The sequence below is a fragment of the Aspergillus lucknowensis genome, assembly GCF_044049455.1.
Source record: "Aspergillus lucknowensis strain CBS 449.75 chromosome Unknown BJX67scaffold_111, whole genome shotgun sequence".
Taxonomy (NCBI): domain Eukaryota; kingdom Fungi; phylum Ascomycota; class Eurotiomycetes; order Eurotiales; family Aspergillaceae; genus Aspergillus; species Aspergillus lucknowensis.
In genome coordinates, this window is record NW_027263655.1 from 1,673 (window position 1) to 19,482 (window position 17,810).

General features: G+C 48.8%; 7 protein-coding genes across 7 annotated transcripts; 3 read left to right on the forward strand and 4 right to left on the reverse strand.

Moving 5' to 3' along the window:
* Positions 1 to 220: 220 nt before the first annotated feature.
* BJX67DRAFT_376029 (uncharacterized protein) lies at positions 221 to 1,651 on the reverse strand (the record flags this gene model as incomplete). The annotated part of the gene is made up of 4 exons (XM_071031790.1): positions 221 to 261; positions 309 to 1,046; positions 1,110 to 1,493; positions 1,549 to 1,651. The coding sequence occupies 4 exons, from the start codon at positions 1,649 to 1,651 to the stop codon at positions 221 to 223; spliced, it is 1,266 nt and encodes a 421-aa protein (XP_070880370.1).
* A 649-nt stretch (positions 1,652 to 2,300) lies between these two features.
* Positions 2,301 to 4,725, reverse strand: BJX67DRAFT_368732 (uncharacterized protein). The gene is made up of 3 exons (XM_071030666.1): positions 4,468 to 4,725; positions 3,479 to 4,415; positions 2,301 to 3,433 (listed from the first exon to the last, which is right to left on the reverse strand). Exons 1-3 carry the CDS (start codon positions 4,576 to 4,578, stop codon positions 3,048 to 3,050), a joined length of 1,434 nt encoding a protein of 477 aa, XP_070880371.1. The 5' UTR covers positions 4,579 to 4,725; the 3' UTR covers positions 2,301 to 3,047.
* On the forward strand, positions 2,470 to 2,986 carry BJX67DRAFT_376031 (uncharacterized protein; the record flags this gene model as incomplete). Its single annotated transcript, XM_071031791.1, has 2 exons — positions 2,470 to 2,655; positions 2,732 to 2,986. The coding sequence occupies 2 exons, from the start codon at positions 2,470 to 2,472 to the stop codon at positions 2,984 to 2,986; spliced, it is 441 nt and encodes a 146-aa protein (XP_070880372.1).
* Positions 4,726 to 7,968: 3,243 nt separating the features above from the next.
* Positions 7,969 to 9,268, forward strand: BJX67DRAFT_376032 (uncharacterized protein; the record flags this gene model as incomplete). Its single annotated transcript, XM_071031792.1, has 2 exons — positions 7,969 to 8,145; positions 8,198 to 9,268. 2 exons carry the CDS (start codon positions 7,969 to 7,971, stop codon positions 9,266 to 9,268), a joined length of 1,248 nt encoding a protein of 415 aa, XP_070880373.1.
* Positions 9,269 to 12,190: 2,922 nt separating this feature from the next.
* On the reverse strand, positions 12,191 to 12,779 carry BJX67DRAFT_368745 (uncharacterized protein). The gene has a single exon (XM_071030667.1). The coding sequence runs from the start codon at positions 12,636 to 12,638 to the stop codon at positions 12,462 to 12,464; it is 177 nt and encodes a 58-aa protein (XP_070880374.1). The 5' UTR covers positions 12,639 to 12,779; the 3' UTR covers positions 12,191 to 12,461.
* A 2,966-nt stretch (positions 12,780 to 15,745) lies between these two features.
* On the reverse strand, positions 15,746 to 16,114 carry BJX67DRAFT_386611 (uncharacterized protein; the record flags this gene model as incomplete). Its single annotated transcript, XM_071034102.1, has 1 exon — positions 15,746 to 16,114. The coding sequence occupies one exon, from the start codon at positions 16,112 to 16,114 to the stop codon at positions 15,746 to 15,748; it is 369 nt and encodes a 122-aa protein (XP_070880375.1).
* A 207-nt stretch (positions 16,115 to 16,321) lies between these two features.
* Positions 16,322 to 16,825, forward strand: BJX67DRAFT_386612 (uncharacterized protein; the record flags this gene model as incomplete). The annotated part of the gene is made up of 2 exons (XM_071034103.1): positions 16,322 to 16,393; positions 16,442 to 16,825. The coding sequence occupies 2 exons, from the start codon at positions 16,322 to 16,324 to the stop codon at positions 16,823 to 16,825; spliced, it is 456 nt and encodes a 151-aa protein (XP_070880376.1).
* Between the last annotated feature and the right edge of the window lie 985 nt (positions 16,826 to 17,810).

The window sequence follows — 17,810 nt, forward strand, 5'->3', positions numbered from 1 at the left end:
TTTGAAATGCACCTCGTCCGTTTGGGCATGGTGGCTGCGCAACCTCCTGCCACGCACTCAATCGAACGACCCTGTGAGGCCTTTCTTTCCCGAATCGTGTATTCTACCTTTATATTCAGCCGCCTTTTATGACTTTCCACGTTGGATATTCGCGCTATCCTCATTTCTTGGCAGCGTGCCGACGCTCCTAAAACTACACTATGAGCGACAGCATCAATGGCTAGAAGTTGGAAAATAGAAGCGTGATCAGTGGAGATTGTACTGTAACATGATCGCGTGAGCAGCACTACATTCCATGTCGACAAAACCTGTCACAAGATCCCACAGATAAAGCCTGTCCTCATATTGCATTTTTTGTTCATCGTGTTTTTTTCGTTCATTTTCTGTGATCTGAAAGGGACAATTGCCTTGGAAATCCAGCACAGACCAGTCCGTAAACAAACGGATCAAACATTCGCGTATTGGGACCAAACTACCATGGGAGGACAACTGGCCGCATACGAAGGGCTCCCACAATCTGCGATCCAGTTTCATAGCATCATACACGTGTTGATTGTGGGCAAGGCAGGACATCTCGTAATACTTAGATCTCGATGCCAACTCTTTCTCGTTGTTAGCTTGCTCTTGCTGCTCGAGACTTAGGTCATCGAAACCGTCTGGCAAGCCCGGTAAGTCAGGGCCAACTGTGTAATCCTTTGGTGGCGTAAGAAAGTCTGGGAATCGAGCTTGTAGGAACAAAGGAGCGCACTGAGCCGATTGCCAATCGATAATTCCTTCAACAATACCAGGCTCGTTCAGCGAAACAAAGATATTTCCCAAATGCAAGTCAGTATGCCAAAGGACGGATTCAGAAACATCTAGCACCCGTTTGTCATGTGACAATGTCGGCAGCGCCATGTTCACTTTTTCTAAAAGGCTTTCATAATCATCTATAGATTGGGATTCGTCAAAATTATCGAGTTGACGCTGCACCTGTGCTCTTGAGCTCGCAATACGAGCAAACTCTCGCTGGACAGTTGACAACGCAAACTCTGGAAGGCCCACGCCTAGGACCAGTCAGCATTATTCCACAAATGTCGGGAAGTCAACATATGTACAGGAATACCTACATGGGCCCACATCTTTGGACACTGACCGAAGCACATCGACGAAGTTGTCGTGCCACCATGTTCGTTTGCAGGACGGACCAATGCAAAATAGCTCATCTGGATCTAGCTCTGGAGGAAGCGGATACTGTCGAATCGTAGCAGGCAACGACTCGCGAAGGAAAAGACTGCCGTATGCTGGAAAAACTATACTGGCAAGTTCTTTCTCAACTTGCACGACTTGATCGATTATTTTGTAGCGCTCCAAGGTGTTCATTGCTGCCCATGTCTCTGCCAAGGCAACCCCCCCAATCTTTTCCATTATGATATATTCCGTGCCTACTGGATTGGCAGCATCTGAGCTCCACGCAAAAACCTTCGGCACCCGAATAGACGTCCTTGACTGCACTAGTACGGGAATGTTAGCTCCACATGGGATCCAGTTACGAGCGTTAGCACGTACGACATACAAAATTCAGGGTGGCAACTTCAGAGGCAGTGGTCAACGAGCGCGGGCCGGCGTTTGGACAAGGAAGCTTTGCTATGACCTCGTTGCCATCGTTCATGGTAAGGAGTAATGCTTTGTTGAAGTTTCCTTCCAGTTTAACAACGCGAATACACTTCGTTGCGGTACCGAAATGTGTAGCAGCTACGTGACAAAGTTTATCGAGATCGAATTTCACATAACGCATTTGCTGTTGGGCCTTTTCGTCAACGAGCCATCGACCTGAGGTGTAGCGAAAGAGATCGTCCGATTTCCCTGCATTGAACTCGAGATACCATTAACTTTGATGATCAACTAGATTGAAATATAGAGAAGATGAGACAGACCGATGAAGTGAACGCCTGAAGACTCTTTCATCGAAACTGTTCAATGGAAGAGTCGTTTCGAGTGCATGAATGCTGGTTTGGAAGGGTCACAATAAGGGACACCTATGCAACTGCAAGGCAGAAACCCTGAGGGCGAGTGTCTAGTTATCAAGCGAGACAAATACAAGAACGGTGGCTTCGTCCTCGTAGTAAGAACAGCGCTTTTGCTGGTGAGAGTCAAAGCGTGGTAGTCCCTAAGCGGGTTTGGTCAGTCGAGGGCATGGGTGGCCAAAGTCAACAAACTTGTCGGGCACCAAAACACTGACGCCGAAACCTAAAAAGGAAGGCGGTGGAGCCGGCATTTACCAGCAGTTCCCGATGATATTTAGAACCCAGTCAACCCCTCCTCACGAAGTGCCCCTCGAATTCTTCGTGATATACCTGACGAAAATCTCCTTCATTTCCTGGTCTCTCTCATCATTTTTTTTTGCTATAGGATTTATTCACGACTCTATCCTTCAAAGCCAATACTTGCGAGATACCGGCGGCTCGAGGGATGATAGGAAGCCTTCTAATGGCTCAATCTATTATACCTATCACATCTGCTAAGATACAGAGTTGTGCGACAAAGGCATGGACTGAGGTTAAACCGGTAGCCGATTCTCTCCCAAGGTCTCAACTTGGGCCAGCAGTCCGGTTTTTCCCAACAGACGACTGTCATAGCCTCATTGAGGTGACAATGGATGAATACGCACAAACAGTAATAACCTTTCGCTCTTTAATGAACCTTTGATCTAATACCTAACTAGTCACTACTGCCGAAGCCAACGTCCAAGCCATCACGTCTGAGTTTCAAGACTGGAGGCCACGTTGTTTATCCAGGTAAAACCGTTACCGGGAGATCAGTCACAATCATGATCCCACTCAATGTCGATGGCGATGTTAAGATAGGAACAACGACGGTGGACACAGCACATTACTACAACATATTTTCAGAGTGTGACGTTGAAGTTGCGGAAGGAGGAAAATTGGTAGCGTTGGTTATATCAGATATAGAGTGGAAGCCACAGAATCTGCAATCAGCGAAGTAATATGTTTCATGCCATATGATTGTCTTCCATGTATTATGTACGTTTATCTTCAATAGCTGTGTCACCAACCAAAATTGGACGAGCCATTCTGCACGGGCTGATAGAACATGCGTTGGAAGCCCTCGAGTTCGCAATCTGGTAAATTCAAGTCCGTAAATCCCATCAAGAAATTAGCTAGATTATCCTCATCGTAGCAAAGCTGTGTAAAGCTTGAGGATGACGTGATTGGCCGTTCTCTGCTATCTTGTTCGCTCGATGATAAAATAGGGCCCTGCCGTAGTCCAGGATCCGGCTGTAAATGGGCATAAGCGTTCAATACGGGAAGCCCAATTCCCGGCGTTGAGGTATGTCCAGGGATGGTTTCGGGGTTTGATGAGCTTTGGTTTATTAGCCGCTGGCGTTTCAGCGGAGGCTCGCCAACTTCTGACTGAGTAGTAGAGATGTTCGCTGGCATAGTTAGATTGATGCTAGAAGCAAAGGCGGTTGGCTTACCATCATAAGCACTCTGAAAATCCATGAACCATACTGATAGAGATATCAAGGAGTCAGCAACATGGGAATACTCTGATCCATCTGATCCTGTAGGCGGTTCGATAATGCGCGCTTCGGCCTGAGGAATATGAGGAACGATGAGGTCAATGAACGATGGTATGTCTTCGAAACGTAGGCGGCTGAAAGCATGCATGTTCAAGGCCGTAAAAGCAGATATCGCACCAGGCATATTCGGCCTTCCAGACTCTTCCAATCGTTTCCCAAATAGCTTCTCTGTCACCAACTGTTTCACTCCGGCATTTATAGCCCGTAGCAAGGTCTCTTTATCATCAGGCTTAAGGCCGAGACTTTCGCAGTATTGCGTGATAGACTTTTGTTTTTTCTTGATGAGCTCGGGCTTCGAGCAGCAAATTCCCTCACAGAGTTCATCTACTCTTGTATTTCCTCCGGAGCCACGTTGGAAACTTATATAGCCACAGCCAAGTGACCGCTGGGCGAATCCCTTAAAAAGTTGATCTTCCTTCCCAGGCTTTTTCCTGCCGTCCACCCGTTGGATATCCTCAATCCTATAGTCCTTCCCTCGCGATCTTCGGGCTCTTATGGCATCTGCTGGATCTGTCCTCGAGAACTTATAGAGCCAATCAAGTGTACCAGCTGAAGCTTCGAGCAGTTTCGCAGGCCACACACTTGACGGTCTTGCCTCAGATTTTCGGCATCGTCCTTCATCTATGGTGGCACAATCTTCAGGTCTTGAGTTCTTCTCGGACTCTTCAAGACGGCATGTGACGGACAACGGCGTATGGCTGCCCTCGTTGCTATTTTCGCTGTCGGACGATTGTTGGTAGCAAGATTGGTCTGGGTCATCAGGTTCACTCGCGGAATATCTTGACGGGATAGAAATGCATTCGCTTCGGTGATCATCGAGGAGGAAATTCGGCTTGTGATCAGCTATTAGTTTCTTGCGGCACGAGGTTGGGGTATGCGCTCACGTTCAATCGTTGTCCCACATCAGACAGGGTTTGTAGTATCTCTTGATGGTGGCTCTGGAGAACTTCGGTGGATGCATTGCGTAAAGCCCGTAGGGCAGATATTATGTCCATTTGCTTTGATTTCTCAGTTGAAATGATGGCTTGAAGGAGGGGAATTCTTCACCGTCGACACCTGGAATCCCCCGCTCCACACGAAAAGGCGCCCCGATCGCTCAAGTCTCACAAGGGGAAGTGGGGTACTCAATTTTGGGTCACATGATGGAACAAAGTTGCCAGATTGTACTAGTCCAAATTAGGAACTAGGCTCTGTTTTGGAAAGAGTCGATCCCGACCCCTTGAGAATTTGCAGAATACAATTCACAAGAATTTTTGCCTTCACAGTTCCACGTTGAGCTACCCTTACGGAAATACCAACCAATCATCATGGTCTCCGGGACAAACAAAAATGAGCATGAAAACCTAAGTTCACTGCAAGAGAGAGAGCACTGCACTTCCTCAAAAATACTGGCTTCAATGTATCGAGAGATATCTTTCTCCCCAAGACGGAGTTTGCCGTCGCCAAAATGCAAGATAAAAGTTTCTCGCATAATCGGATTTGTCAAACCACCGACGAAATTCGACCGAGTTGAACCACTCAGTTCAGCCACCCGGCCAATCAGACACTAAGAGCCAAGATGTTCAACCAGAAACTCAGATATTCAAGTAAAAAATTGGCCATTTAATATGGGATACAGACATTGGCCGCTCGGTCAGGTTGGCCGCTCTGTTGGGAATTACGTTACTCATGCACTCGACAGAAGGGTTGGTCCGTGCTCGTTGTGCACAACGAGCACGGACCTCTTACTGCTGTGGCTCTCCTCCGAAACGAGTAGGCAGTTTGGAGGGCATTCAGGCCCACTCCAGCCAACCTTCTGGCGTGCGCGTCAGTGCCGCCTCTGGAGTGAGACTGGAATGACCCTGCAGCGGGCTGCATAGCCGTACTGACCTCCAGCCATGGGTCTGAGAGAATTGCAGGCTCTTACCCTTTGTTGTATATTTCTGTCCTAGGTGAAGAGCGGTGCACCCCTGTAAGCTTATTCTCACCCTGCAGCGGGCTGTATACCCGTACTGACCACAGGCCATGGGTTTGAGAGATCAAGATGACCCAAGCTCGATAGGCTTCAGCCAGGGCCGTATTGGCCTGAGATTGGGATCTGTAACTTTGTGGTTTGAGTTTGGAAGCGCTGGATCGGCCAGGCTGGGGATAGCCTGCAGCGGGCCAGAATCGTAGCCGATATTGTATAAAGATAACCAGCCTCCTCGTAGTTGCTCGATAGCTGCAAGAACTTCTGGCCATGGGTTTGAGAGAGTGGCAGGCTCATCTAACTCAATTCTTCAAGTCGAGAGCATCTTGCCAGGATCTTGGACCCTGGCAACTTGATTTGTCTCAATTTATGCCACGGATTTGCTTACGTCCTGATGAGGATATCGAATTCTCATGCATTGGTAATCCTATGTCTTCTGAGAGCAGCACGCATGTGCCCAAGGCCCCAGGTCCCATCGATCAGCTTCAATATCCTAATTCTGTATGTTTCTACCCCTCGCTTGGCTTGGTTGCATCCACTTACATGCGCAGCCTCAGGCTTGCTGGAAGGTTGGGTACGGCCCTCTCCTGCGCAAAGCCAAATCAGACCCCAGAGAAAGATAACTCGCGGGGCAGAACAAAGAGCAGCAGCTAATTATTTGGCTCATTTCTAGATCTGATGACCGTGACTCCGGATCTTGTTCCCATACTAAGCATACTAGTCGGATGAATGCCAAACGCCAGGCCCGAACTTTCGAAAGAGACACTGGGTGCAGGCTGCAGAGAGGCGATGATCAGTCACCGAAGCCCAGCAATTCATTCCCTTGTCCTCATTTGAGCATCCCAGCCAACCAAACCGTGGATTTCCAAGGACACGCAGGTGTGTCTCTACCCCCCAACTCGACTTTTGTCGCATCATCTCATATTGGTCTTTTGGGACTTGTTAGACGGAACTGAATCGAGAATTGGCGTCCGAGAGTTCACCGCGCTCGGGCCTAGTTCGCATATTCCGAGCACTGACGCCCTCCCACCACCAACTGAATTAACTGGGAACACCGTCGATTTTCCGTGTTCGGATGTCGCATTTGACCAATGGAGCTCTCCTAGTGGTTCTACTATCACGCTTCCCAATCCCGATCATTATTTTGGCCTATAGCCAGGGCTTACCACAGCGAAAGAGATATATAGCTCCATATTCTTCCTTTTTTCATCACCCTGCTGTTTCTTCTAGTTTGTAATCACTTCCTCTCAGACATCAAAGTATCAGAGTATACCTTTTTTTTTTTCTCGTTCTGCACCTCCGAATACCGTGAGCAAACCCAGAATTATCTTTTCGAGATGTGTTCCCACGGTCGTGTCCAGTACAGTTGTGGCTATCTCGAACCCGAGCCTCGTGTTGTTTATTGTGTCGAAAATGGGGCCTGCCCGAGAGTAACTCACAAGGATAAAATAACCATGTCGTATCCCTGCAAGCAGGACTACTGCCCTGTCTGTACTGGCAATCTATAATCTGGTATGTTCCTTGCTGGCTACACTCAACCAAGCTTACAGGATTGTCAAAGCAGTGCCGCCGGAGTGAGTAAATATGTTGGGCTGTTGGCGATTTTGCTATCGCCAGAAGCAATCGCACACTTCCAGGACCATCTCCAGGAAGGCGTGCGTGCTTCAATGGTGGGTGCTGAGCATTCAACGGTTTGATTACACGGGGCACGATTTTTCTTGACATCATCCGAGACGGGGGCAGGGCAGAGCTATCCCAAACATGGGGCTGGGAATCACTACACACCCCTGGCTAGATAGCACGAGTCAAGCGCTCTAGAGATGCCGAGCTTAGTTAGTCTATTAATCAAGGTCTCGCTTAATTACCGCGCGCCATTTCTTCCTATATATTGGTCTATAAGTTACCTCAATCCGCAGGTTGAATAGTCAGGAAAGCCCGTGGACCTTCTTGATTGCTTAGAATCATTCCCCTACACTGTAAGTAAATTCTTAAGATTTCTTCCTGGCCGTGGTTAACTCCGCCAGATGATTCGCTCGCACAGTGCGCAGGATAGAATTTCCCGGCGAGGCGCCTACGACACTACTGGAGTCAAGAAACCAGGCGCACCCCCTCCACCGCCGAAATGAACAGTCAGGCTGAATGGACCAGAATAATACGTTAAGCCGCACGTTGGATGCACCTTAGACGCACTGATGGGCGGTGATATACGTCGATGCTGGAGTTTTGTTTGGAGACGCGTTTGATGGAGACATACGAAACGATATAAATAAATGGAGGAACTGTTTCCTTTGTACCCTTTGATCATACAAGTTCAGATTCTCTGAACCTCCTTCCAGAAGTGTATTACCTAAGCTCAAGCTCTGCCAAGATGGAATCCCCACAATCGACCGATGACCGCCTGTTCGACCAATATATCCGCACCAACGAAGAAGTGGACATGGATGAATGGGGATTCTGCCTTGTTAATAGTGCGACAATTACTGATGAGGCTCTTGTACGTTCTCTGAAAGTCGAGAAGGATGTGCTCGATCGCCTCGCCGATTCAGAATCAGTGAAGTATTTGGCTTCTGCCGATCGAAAGGAATGGCAGCAGCTTATGGAGCATAATTTTAATGTATGTGTTGGCATGGATTCAACCTGTTGTGGCTTCTAATTCAACTATACAGCTGGACGTGTTGGTTCTTCTGCGGAACTTTGACACGACGGAAGGAGTGATCTGGCAGGGCCCAATTATCCACAACTTGGCTCCGAGTTCCACGGGTACTAGGCTCCGAAGGGCACATCCCTGCCGTGAGGGGATATCCATCTGGAGGCCCGTGAGGGGAGGTCTTGGGCCGGAAAATGGCTTGTTCAAAGTATATCCCGCATCCCATAAGATTAGGACGGAAGACGAGCTGCGAAATAGCAAAATCAACGCTGTCGAGATACGAATCCGCGCTGATCAGGTCCTTATTTCACGTGGGGGCCTTTGGATAGAGGAGGGAAGCGGGGATGGCTTGCTTATGTGGATGGGAGTGTCGGCGGAGATCATCGGCCTGAATATTGACAAATACTGTCTGGCTTTCGTTGCAGAAGCCTACAATGCCTTGTTACTCCTTTCACGAACACAGCCATCCGGGTTGGCCGAAGCAGAAACGAAGCCGACTCCCGATGACCCTTTTTTCCCGCAAAGCAGGCTGATGAGGCCAGGCGAACATCGCTCGGACACTGTGGATACATTTCTCAGTCATGCGTTGGAATTTCTCTCCCGGATTGTGGAGTATTTCAAGAAGTTGGATCCAACAGGTATAATCCTGGCAGCTTGTTGCACAGTTGATGATCCGAGGTCAGCATTCCTTACCGCGGAACGGGGCACTGATATAAGAAAATGGTTTCTTCGTGCTCTTGCTGTACGATATCTCGTACAGCGCTATTATTCAAGAGGTGGGACTCTTGAGGACTTTATCCGGGCAGAGAACTTGCCGAATACTTCACGATTAAAGAATGCTATTAGGCACGGTAAAAAGCCATATTGGCTGGAGCTGTACCTACAAAAGCCGGGTATCTGGATCGCCCTACTGGGTGTCTTATCACGGCTTGACCATTTCACTTATGAAGAGGTATATTCTATGCCACATTCAATACGCCAGTACCCGAATCTTTTGGAAACCCCGGAAGAGTGGTCCCCACTTGTGGATGGTTCCTGTCAGCTGCTGGGCTCGCTCACGCCTCTGGGGGCTGCTGATCCGTGCGTTTAGAGTTTCATCCATTCGGTTATTAGTGTGGTTGCTGGTCAGACCCGCACTTGTCGCTGAGTGGGTCTTAAAAATTATTGAGCCTATCAGCAAGCAGCAAGCCGAGCTCGACGATACCTCTCAAAGTACAGCACCAGGGGAGGTGGTCTGGAACAGCCAGGAAGCTGAATTAATCGAAGCTACTTGAGAAAACAACTAGTAGGGTCTAACTAGCTGGAAATGTGGACTTACACAAACCATTAGGAACTCCTAGAAGTGTTCTTGAGTAGTATTTAAAAAAAAAAAAAAATGGATATTGCATAGTCTGCTGGGGCAGTCTGTTTTTAACGTACCTAAGTTTGCCAACTGATTTAGGCGCCTGATCTAAAAGATCGTATGGGTCCAGCTCGGGCCACCGGCCAGTATTATCTACGCCGCCAAAATGAAGGCAGTGGTCTCACCACGGGGTGGATTCATAGGAATCTCCACTGTATCTCTGCTCGGACCACCACCCTCTTCCCAGGGATACACATTTCCTTGCATTTCTATGGAAGAGGTCGGTGTGGGATGCTTTTCGATCTGTCTCAAGGAGGAGCGGTCGGAAAATAGCGCTGCAGCCTGAGGTAATCAAGGAAGCATAGATCCAGCCCACTTATGGACATGCTGCTCCCCGGATTATTCCTAATACGGGATTTATCTTGCAACCTGTCGCTTGGAGCAAGTGCATGAATAATGGACTAAGCGTGGAACAGTATCGAGGGGATTGGCGCAGGTGGAGGATCCAAAACAGGAACGAATAAACCCAGCCACCAGCGGGGGCCCATCCGTAGGAACTCAGGTCTTCCGTGACCTGGACCGCGGCCGATGTAACTTTCAGGAAATCACCCCCTATGGATTACGGAGGAGGTTCGTACTGATGTCTCATCTCTCGTCGATCTGTCAGAGCCCCGTTACGCAGGGTGATTCTTTGGCCGTCAAGGTGCATATAATATGCCAGCCTTGCTCAAGTTCTCATCGTGATTTGCACGCTGCATCGGCTCCTCTTTTTTTTGCTCCTGATTTATTTCTACCATGGCGGACCACCCCAGCAATGAGGGAAGGTCTCCATTCCCAAGCTCGGTCAGTATCTTCTGTTACTCCTTGACCGTATGCTGATGTGAATAGGATGTACATGAGTACCGTGACCACCTGGTGCAATTGTCACACTCGCCTATTCACCATCCTACGCGGCGCTCTGTAGCGCCTGGCTCCGTACGAATATATACGCCTCCACTTACACCACCACCTATGTCCTCTCGAACTGTTGTGTCGCTTTCCAGCCACCGCCTTCCTCCTGAGTGCACCCCTAGCGACAACGACTCTACTACCGTTCCTAGATTTGCGGATGAAGACGGTGTACGTATTCATATCCAAGTCTCGATTGTTTATTGACCGCGTTAGTGGACATTTCTCGATGGAACATCATCCTCTTCAGCTTCGTCTTCGACGATCGTATCCGCTATGGATCCACCTACCCGGCCACCTTCCTCTGTGTCAGATGACGGATACGGCTCCGGCTCTGAATCCTACAGGACCGAATCAGTTGATTACAACCTATATAGTACGACCAAGAAGTACAGCAGGGATTATCCTGAAATAGATGGATACCCTTGGCCTGTCGACGGGGTACGTTTGCCACCCAGACCGGAGGCGGCGGCTAATATACTCCAAAGAACGAAGTTGATCGACTTGATCGCTACTCCCAAGCGTTGCACATATTTCTTGGCCAGTTAATCCATGGGCCGGCAGATAATCCTAGAGTCATTCTGGACATTGGAACGGGTACTGGATACTGGGCCGTACAAGCTGGTGAAGTCCCGTATTATCTACTAGAGTCTGGTTTTAGCTAACAGAAAGACAGCTGATGCGTACCCAGGTGCAAGGGTAAAGGTTTGGATCGTACATATCAAAGCCCCCTGCTGACTAGACACAGGTAGTCGGAGTGGACAGGGTGGTTATACAGCCACAGTTGTATGTATAGAACCAGCGCATAGTGCATCGCTAAATGTGGTCTAGCGTTCCTAGCAACTGTGAATTTTTTTTATACGTCGAGGATCGAGAACAATGGCATCCAGTTCAACGCCACAAGAACGCAGATCTTATCCGAGTCGACCGGATGCATGGTGATAAACCACTATTATCGTCGATTCTAGAGGATGCCAACAAGTAAGTTTACGGAGTTTAATGCGACAGGGGCTAATTCATGCGCTTAGGTATTGTGCACCAGGTGTTGTGGTAGAGATACATGATCTCACTGTCCGGCTAAAGAACCCCATGGGAGCGACCGCATTCCATCAATTTTATCGACATTTGGAGGAAGCCTACCGGAGAGATAGCCGGACCTGGAACCTTGCCGATTCGTACGAGGAGTTGATGAAAGGATTTGGGTTTCAAGGGGTGACGCGTGTGAGACATAAGATACTATTGAATGATCGGAAGAACCGGGAAGAGGAGGAAGTGTATAAAGAGTGGGAATCTGGGCTTGCGGCTCATGCTACCAAGCTATTCTGTGAACGCCTAGGGAAAACCCTTACTGAAGCCATTTTAGAGTTTTCCCAAGTGCGTAAGTCTCTGACAGAGGGAATTGAAGGAAACCTAGACATGTGTGTATGCCCACTGCCTTTATTAACACCACGCTGACCCTATAATAAAGTGACGTTGTTTATGGAGTGAAACCCGCCGCAAAACCACCCATGAGTTTGACATACGACCAATCTACGCGACTTCAACGCGCGGCGGCCTGTGGAGATGCCGTAGCTCTCCAAGAGCTACTCAGGAGAGGGGCTGACCCCAACGCCAGAGACTATGATGGCCAGGCTCCCCTCCATTTAGCCGCCAGGAACAACCACCAAGAGGTGGTGAACGAGCTTCTACTCCAGCAACATATCAACCTGAATGCTCTGGACCGTTCGGGTCATACCCCGCTCATGTGTGCCATTATAAGTGGAGCTACTGGAATAGTAGGGATGCTCCTGGATACAAAAGGTGTAGATGTGGAGGCAACTTTACCAACTCAACAGCCCCTTCTGCAGCTAGCCATTGAAGCTGGTTGCATTAGCATGATCCAGCGGCTGCTCCAAGACCCAAGGTTCGACATCTCCTGCCGCTGGGATTATAACTCACCACTTCTTGCCTCGATACGGGCAGGCCGTGATCCAGTCACCCTGTTCGTCTTGAGTCAAGGAGGATTGAACGACGTTCGAACACCACTCGGGGAGAGCGCCCTGTTACTAGCTACCCGCAAAGGCTCACTTGCCGTGGTGAAGCAGATTCTCGAGGATAAAAAGGTTGATGTGAACTCCACCGACCATAACGGCTGGAATGCGCTTCGATGGGCAGCGGGAAAAGGAAACATGGGGATAGTCACGGTTCTGCTCGCGGACCCGCGTACTGACGTTCATTCTGTTGACTCAGACGGTCAAACCGCTTTCACTATTGCGAAAGACTCTGGGCACTGCGATATGGCTGTTTTACTCTACCAGCATATAAACGGACAGAACAGGACCTCCGCCGGACAACTCGGGCACTCAAGTAGGGAGAAGTGTTCGTACATGATGTATTGTAAGAGATGAGGGTTCCGGTCACTGTTTGAGGTGGATGTTTGGCCTGGCGGTAATAGGGTTGTCTCTTTTCGTGTACCTTGTATATTTATCATACCAGACTATACCTTCTGAACGCGTAGTGGCTGATGATTCAGGGCTGGCTTTCAATACTGCTCGATTTTGATAGGCCAGTAGTTTGAGTACCCCTGTCCGCGGGAGGCTACTGATTTAGAAAATTATTAGTCAAGCCACGTTAAGCGCGCTGAAAGGGTGTATTTAAGATAAAGCAACCCCTCGAGAGTGGGCGGTACTTCTTCCTCCCTCATCTTTCCATTTCCCTACTCTCGTTAGCCATGCCCTACACCAGATGGACCAGAGACGAATTGGAGCTGCTGACGGATCTAAAACGAAGTGGCTTGAGCTTTAGACTGATTTGCGAGCATCTAACCATTCAAGGTTTCCCTAGAAGGACTGCTTCCTCTTGCAACAGCGAGTATACTTCTCTTGAAGCTAATCGATTCCCTAAAATAATTGTCAAGGATGAGAACTTTCTGAGAAGAATATACTGGGAGGTGTTACGGAAGTTAGGACATTTGGCACGCGAAAGGCTTCTCCTAGAGTTCGGGCTCGCGAATTGGAGACTAGAAGGTGAATAATATTTTATGGTTACGGGAAAAAAGCTAATGGAAGCAGAGAGAAATAACTTTCCTGACATTATTCGCTCGATCAATCTTGACGAAGCGCTCTCATGACTGACGCGTGTTATTTCCTCTTCGGACGGCCGTGACAAGGATCTGTTGGAGAAACTCCTCTGTTCTTGAAATTGATATCGGGCATCAGAAGGGGCATTTTTGTGAGCCGATAATCTTATTTACATATATATCGTATCTAACCAGCATTCAGCTCCAGATACCCCTATCTTAACATGCTACTACATGTGCCACTGGCCGACTAAGCAGATTACACTCATCCTTTGGAATTGAAGGACCGAACGCAATACGCATTGGATTATAAGAGGAAGATAGGATTGTTAAGTAAAGAGGCTTTACCACGGATAACGGAAGCATTAATCAAGATGATTGACCCTGAATGGGAGCCAGATCGCCGACCCTTGTGGTGGCTGCTGATGCTAGGGTTTCCAATCCAAACAGCAGCAGGTTCGAACTCGTTAATCATTTCTGTTCCGTTCACTAATATTCCCAGACACCAGATATCTTCTAAGGTATATCCTATGTGACCTTCACCAATATGGAGTGAGGACTCCGCATATTCAGCCTGTGACATCCTTGCCCTGGTCCGAGGCAGATTCGAAACTACTACAGGAGATTATAAATACCCGAGCATACGAGGAAATGAACTTAATGTAGGTTCTCATGCATAAATTTCGGTTGCCTATACGGAAACACGCCAGCGTGTGCTGCTTCCCACTAGGTATAAAAGCATGCTAATCCTTATGTCATTTTAGACGTTATGCGATCGACAAAAAACCATCTACTGACAGCGAGAGTGACGCCCAACCACTGGAACTGGACAAAGATGACCCTGTCGCTACTGAACGCGCCAGTAAGACCTTGGCAGCACGTAGATGCCGTGCATATCTGGAAAGGGAGCCTGAGAGGTCCAAAGAAAGGGATAAATATTGGATGGATCAGTCCCAAAATCATGATAAGAGTTCTTCGCCGCCTGACAGCACTTTCCAGTCTGAGCAGAATATCTCATCACCATCCGCAGTTTTCAACAGAATCTCGATATCGAGTTTAATTGAAAGTAACTCGACAGGTGGTGCTTCCGAACCGCGGGACTACATCCCCTCTTCACAAGTGAGACAATTCAAGTGCCCGTACCCCGGTTGTATAGCAGCCTTCGGGAGAAAGTCTTCACTAAAGTGAGTATAGAACAGAACTTGAGTGCGGAGAGACATACTGATAGCTTAGATCACATTCTCTGACCCATTCGGACAAAAGGCCTTATGTATGTTCGACAGGAGGGTGCGGAAAGAGGTTTAAGCGGGATCATGAGTTTCAACGCCACAGACTTACCCATAAGCCCCCCGGGCATGTCTGTCCGCTCTGTTCACAGCAGTATGCAAGACATGACATTCTCCAACGGTAAGAGTCCGCCCCAACCACTAATCAATGGACTGTATTAAACATTTATAGGCATCTAAAAACGGTGGTACACCCGGAAGAACTACATGTTTTCGTCCAGGGAGGAAAGCCAGAGCTGGAAAAGGAGCACATGAAAGATACGTCAACCAACACTGCAGCTATTGACACCCCGGCAGAAAGTTTGCAGTTAAAGAAGGGCCATTACCACCTTAAGAACGTCCCTGAGCGGTTTTGAAAGGCATCAATCTGGAAACGTGCTCTGTCCATTAAGATCTTGGCTTGGCCTGTGCCCTAACACGTGTCTGAAAATCACATATGTATATCACTTTGCTATGACACTACTCTATACTACTTTATTCACACGGGAGTTGCTCGTCAGGTTTAGCCCCCCTGCTGTATTGTCCGCTATTGAAAAACCTTATTCCAGATGTCCTACATGAGGAAACAATTGCGGTAGTGACTGACGCTTAACCTCGACTATAAATTCCCAGCGCGCCCATGAAAGTCAGCCCGTTAGACGACCGCTTGGAGGCTCAATATCGCAGCAAAAGCTTCAAAAATGCTTCTCATATAACGGCTTGGTCAGCTGAGGCCTACATTCGCAAGCTCAGGATACCCACCAACTCCTCCCCGCCCATACCGCTCTTCTTCCCGTCGTCTTTTGAGTATCTCATCAAGAAGCTGGATTTCGAACTCGGATTTTACCAGCCTTCCGGGTTCGGAAGCCGCCTCTACAATTTCGACATAGCCAACCTTACGAACAAGGTGGGTCATGAGGGAGACTATTTGCGTCACAGGGCGGGGGTGGAGGGTTATTGACCTTTCTTGAGAAGGTGGTCGGGTTCCCGATGACGCACATCCTCAGGCCACCAGTTCGGCTTGCTCTTTTCTGGATTCCTCGACTTGCCCCCGTTGTATGGGTGCCTCGCCCGCTTACAGGGCTCAATGCGCTTGATTATAGCTTTGGCGAGGTGGCTGCTGTTCTCCTTGGGGAGGGACGTGAAGGCATACTCGTAGTATTTGGGAAAGTCGTCCACTTTTCCAATGTCTAGGCCGATTTTATCTGTGTGCTGAGCAGATTTGGAGTTTTGGTTGGAAAAACGTGCGTCAAGCGCAGAGTCCTTATGGATTTTCTGGGCCGCTTTGCTTGGCGGAGGGATTTTCAGGGCGTTCACAGTCATGAAGCGACCTGACCTTGGAAAGCCCTGTCATGTAAGTTAGTATCGGAATCCCCAGACATCGCCATAGGTACGATATATGACAAGGCTACAGCCGGGACAAACCTATATATCTTAGACTAATTTCACTCCACGTGCCAAACATGCCAAATCACCATCAAACATCGAACGGCCAGATTCGGTTATCAAGCGGCCTTCTCTGTGCTCACTATGCTGGAACTCCTTAATAAGTCCCGCAAACCGCTTCACTACCTCCCCATCCATATCCCCCGGTTCAAACATGTGATCCAATCTGTAGGTAACAGTGTTGAAATCTCTGATCCGTTTTAGCAAGACTACGAAATCTACCGATCCACCCTCGACGCAGACGAGTCTATTCACTACTTTTCCAACAAACTCATCGACATTTCATCTTCAAAAGCTGCAGCATGGCATATCCATCGTGTCTGCGAGAAGCTCGACAGCAGCTACACAGAGACTATTATTCCCAACAGGCCTGTCGAATTCACCACCTCCGACACCTCCGACGCCTTCTGCCCCCTGGAACTCTCCGTCCCAACACTGGAAGATCGAAAAGTCGGAGGCCGTCATCCCCCTAAAATCGCTCCAGATATGCGCTACCTTGTCGTCGATTCCTGTAACGCTCGCCATCTCGGTGTTTTATCGACGCAAAAAAGGAAATGTTATCCAGGGAAGATCTCTCGAACAGCGTAGGTGCGACACCAAACCAAGATGCTGTGCCGCCGCTGGGGGTGCGCTGTGGGCATCCCCCTTGTTGTACTCCTTTGCCAAACAAACGGCAGCGCCGCTGGCCGCTCTAGCTACAGTACCATTCACGGGGAGTAGTGCGAAGGACGACCATGGTTCACGCAATGACCGTTCCCTACATGGTCTCTGAGCGGGCCCGCAAACCTGCTCTGAAGAAGTTGGGAGCTCGTTAGGCCTGTTTCCTATCCAAAGTGTGTATTCCCTTTGTTTAGGAGACCCTGTTGTTACCACTGAGTATAGTGACTCTAGGACAGCGGGAGGTTGTCGTGCCTGCCATTGTCCATTGATACAGAGGTCTGTTGCCCTTACCGTTTTCACCGTTCCAGTTGTTGGCTTTGAAAAACCTCAAGACGGCTGACGCCGGCTCCGTCTCCGGGGTCTCCGCTGGAAAATCTGCTGAAGAGCGGGGCCGCTCAGGTTTTCGTCGGGGTGAGAACACCTTACATGCCTGGAACTCTTTAATGAAATTTCCTCTTAGACTAGTGAAAAACTTACCGCCGGAGATTATCAGGCCGCGCGTATCTGCGACGTTTATGGTCCGGACAGAACGGGCATTTATATCTAGGAGGGTTGTGAACGAGTTCGTGGCGAATCATCTCGTTTTTCCGTTTGAACCCCTTCCCTCCAGGACCACGTAGGCATCCTTCAACTGGACAGGAGAAAAGTTTTTCCTGCGAGTGGACCAGTTTATGGGAACTAGTACTATCAGTGTGTGTTTCTGCCCTTGACGCACTGCCCTATACTTACTTCAACAAATACTCACTTGAAAAGGGGCCCGCTGTGCAGCCAGGATGCGTGCATTTGAATGTAACTGTCAGAGCAGCTGATACTTTTCTGTGTGAGAGGGGAGTGGGGCCTCCCAGTTGGTGAGTCTCGGTACAGGCACGCTCGGACGGGGTTCGAAGATTTGCTGGGCCACTAGGATTGTATG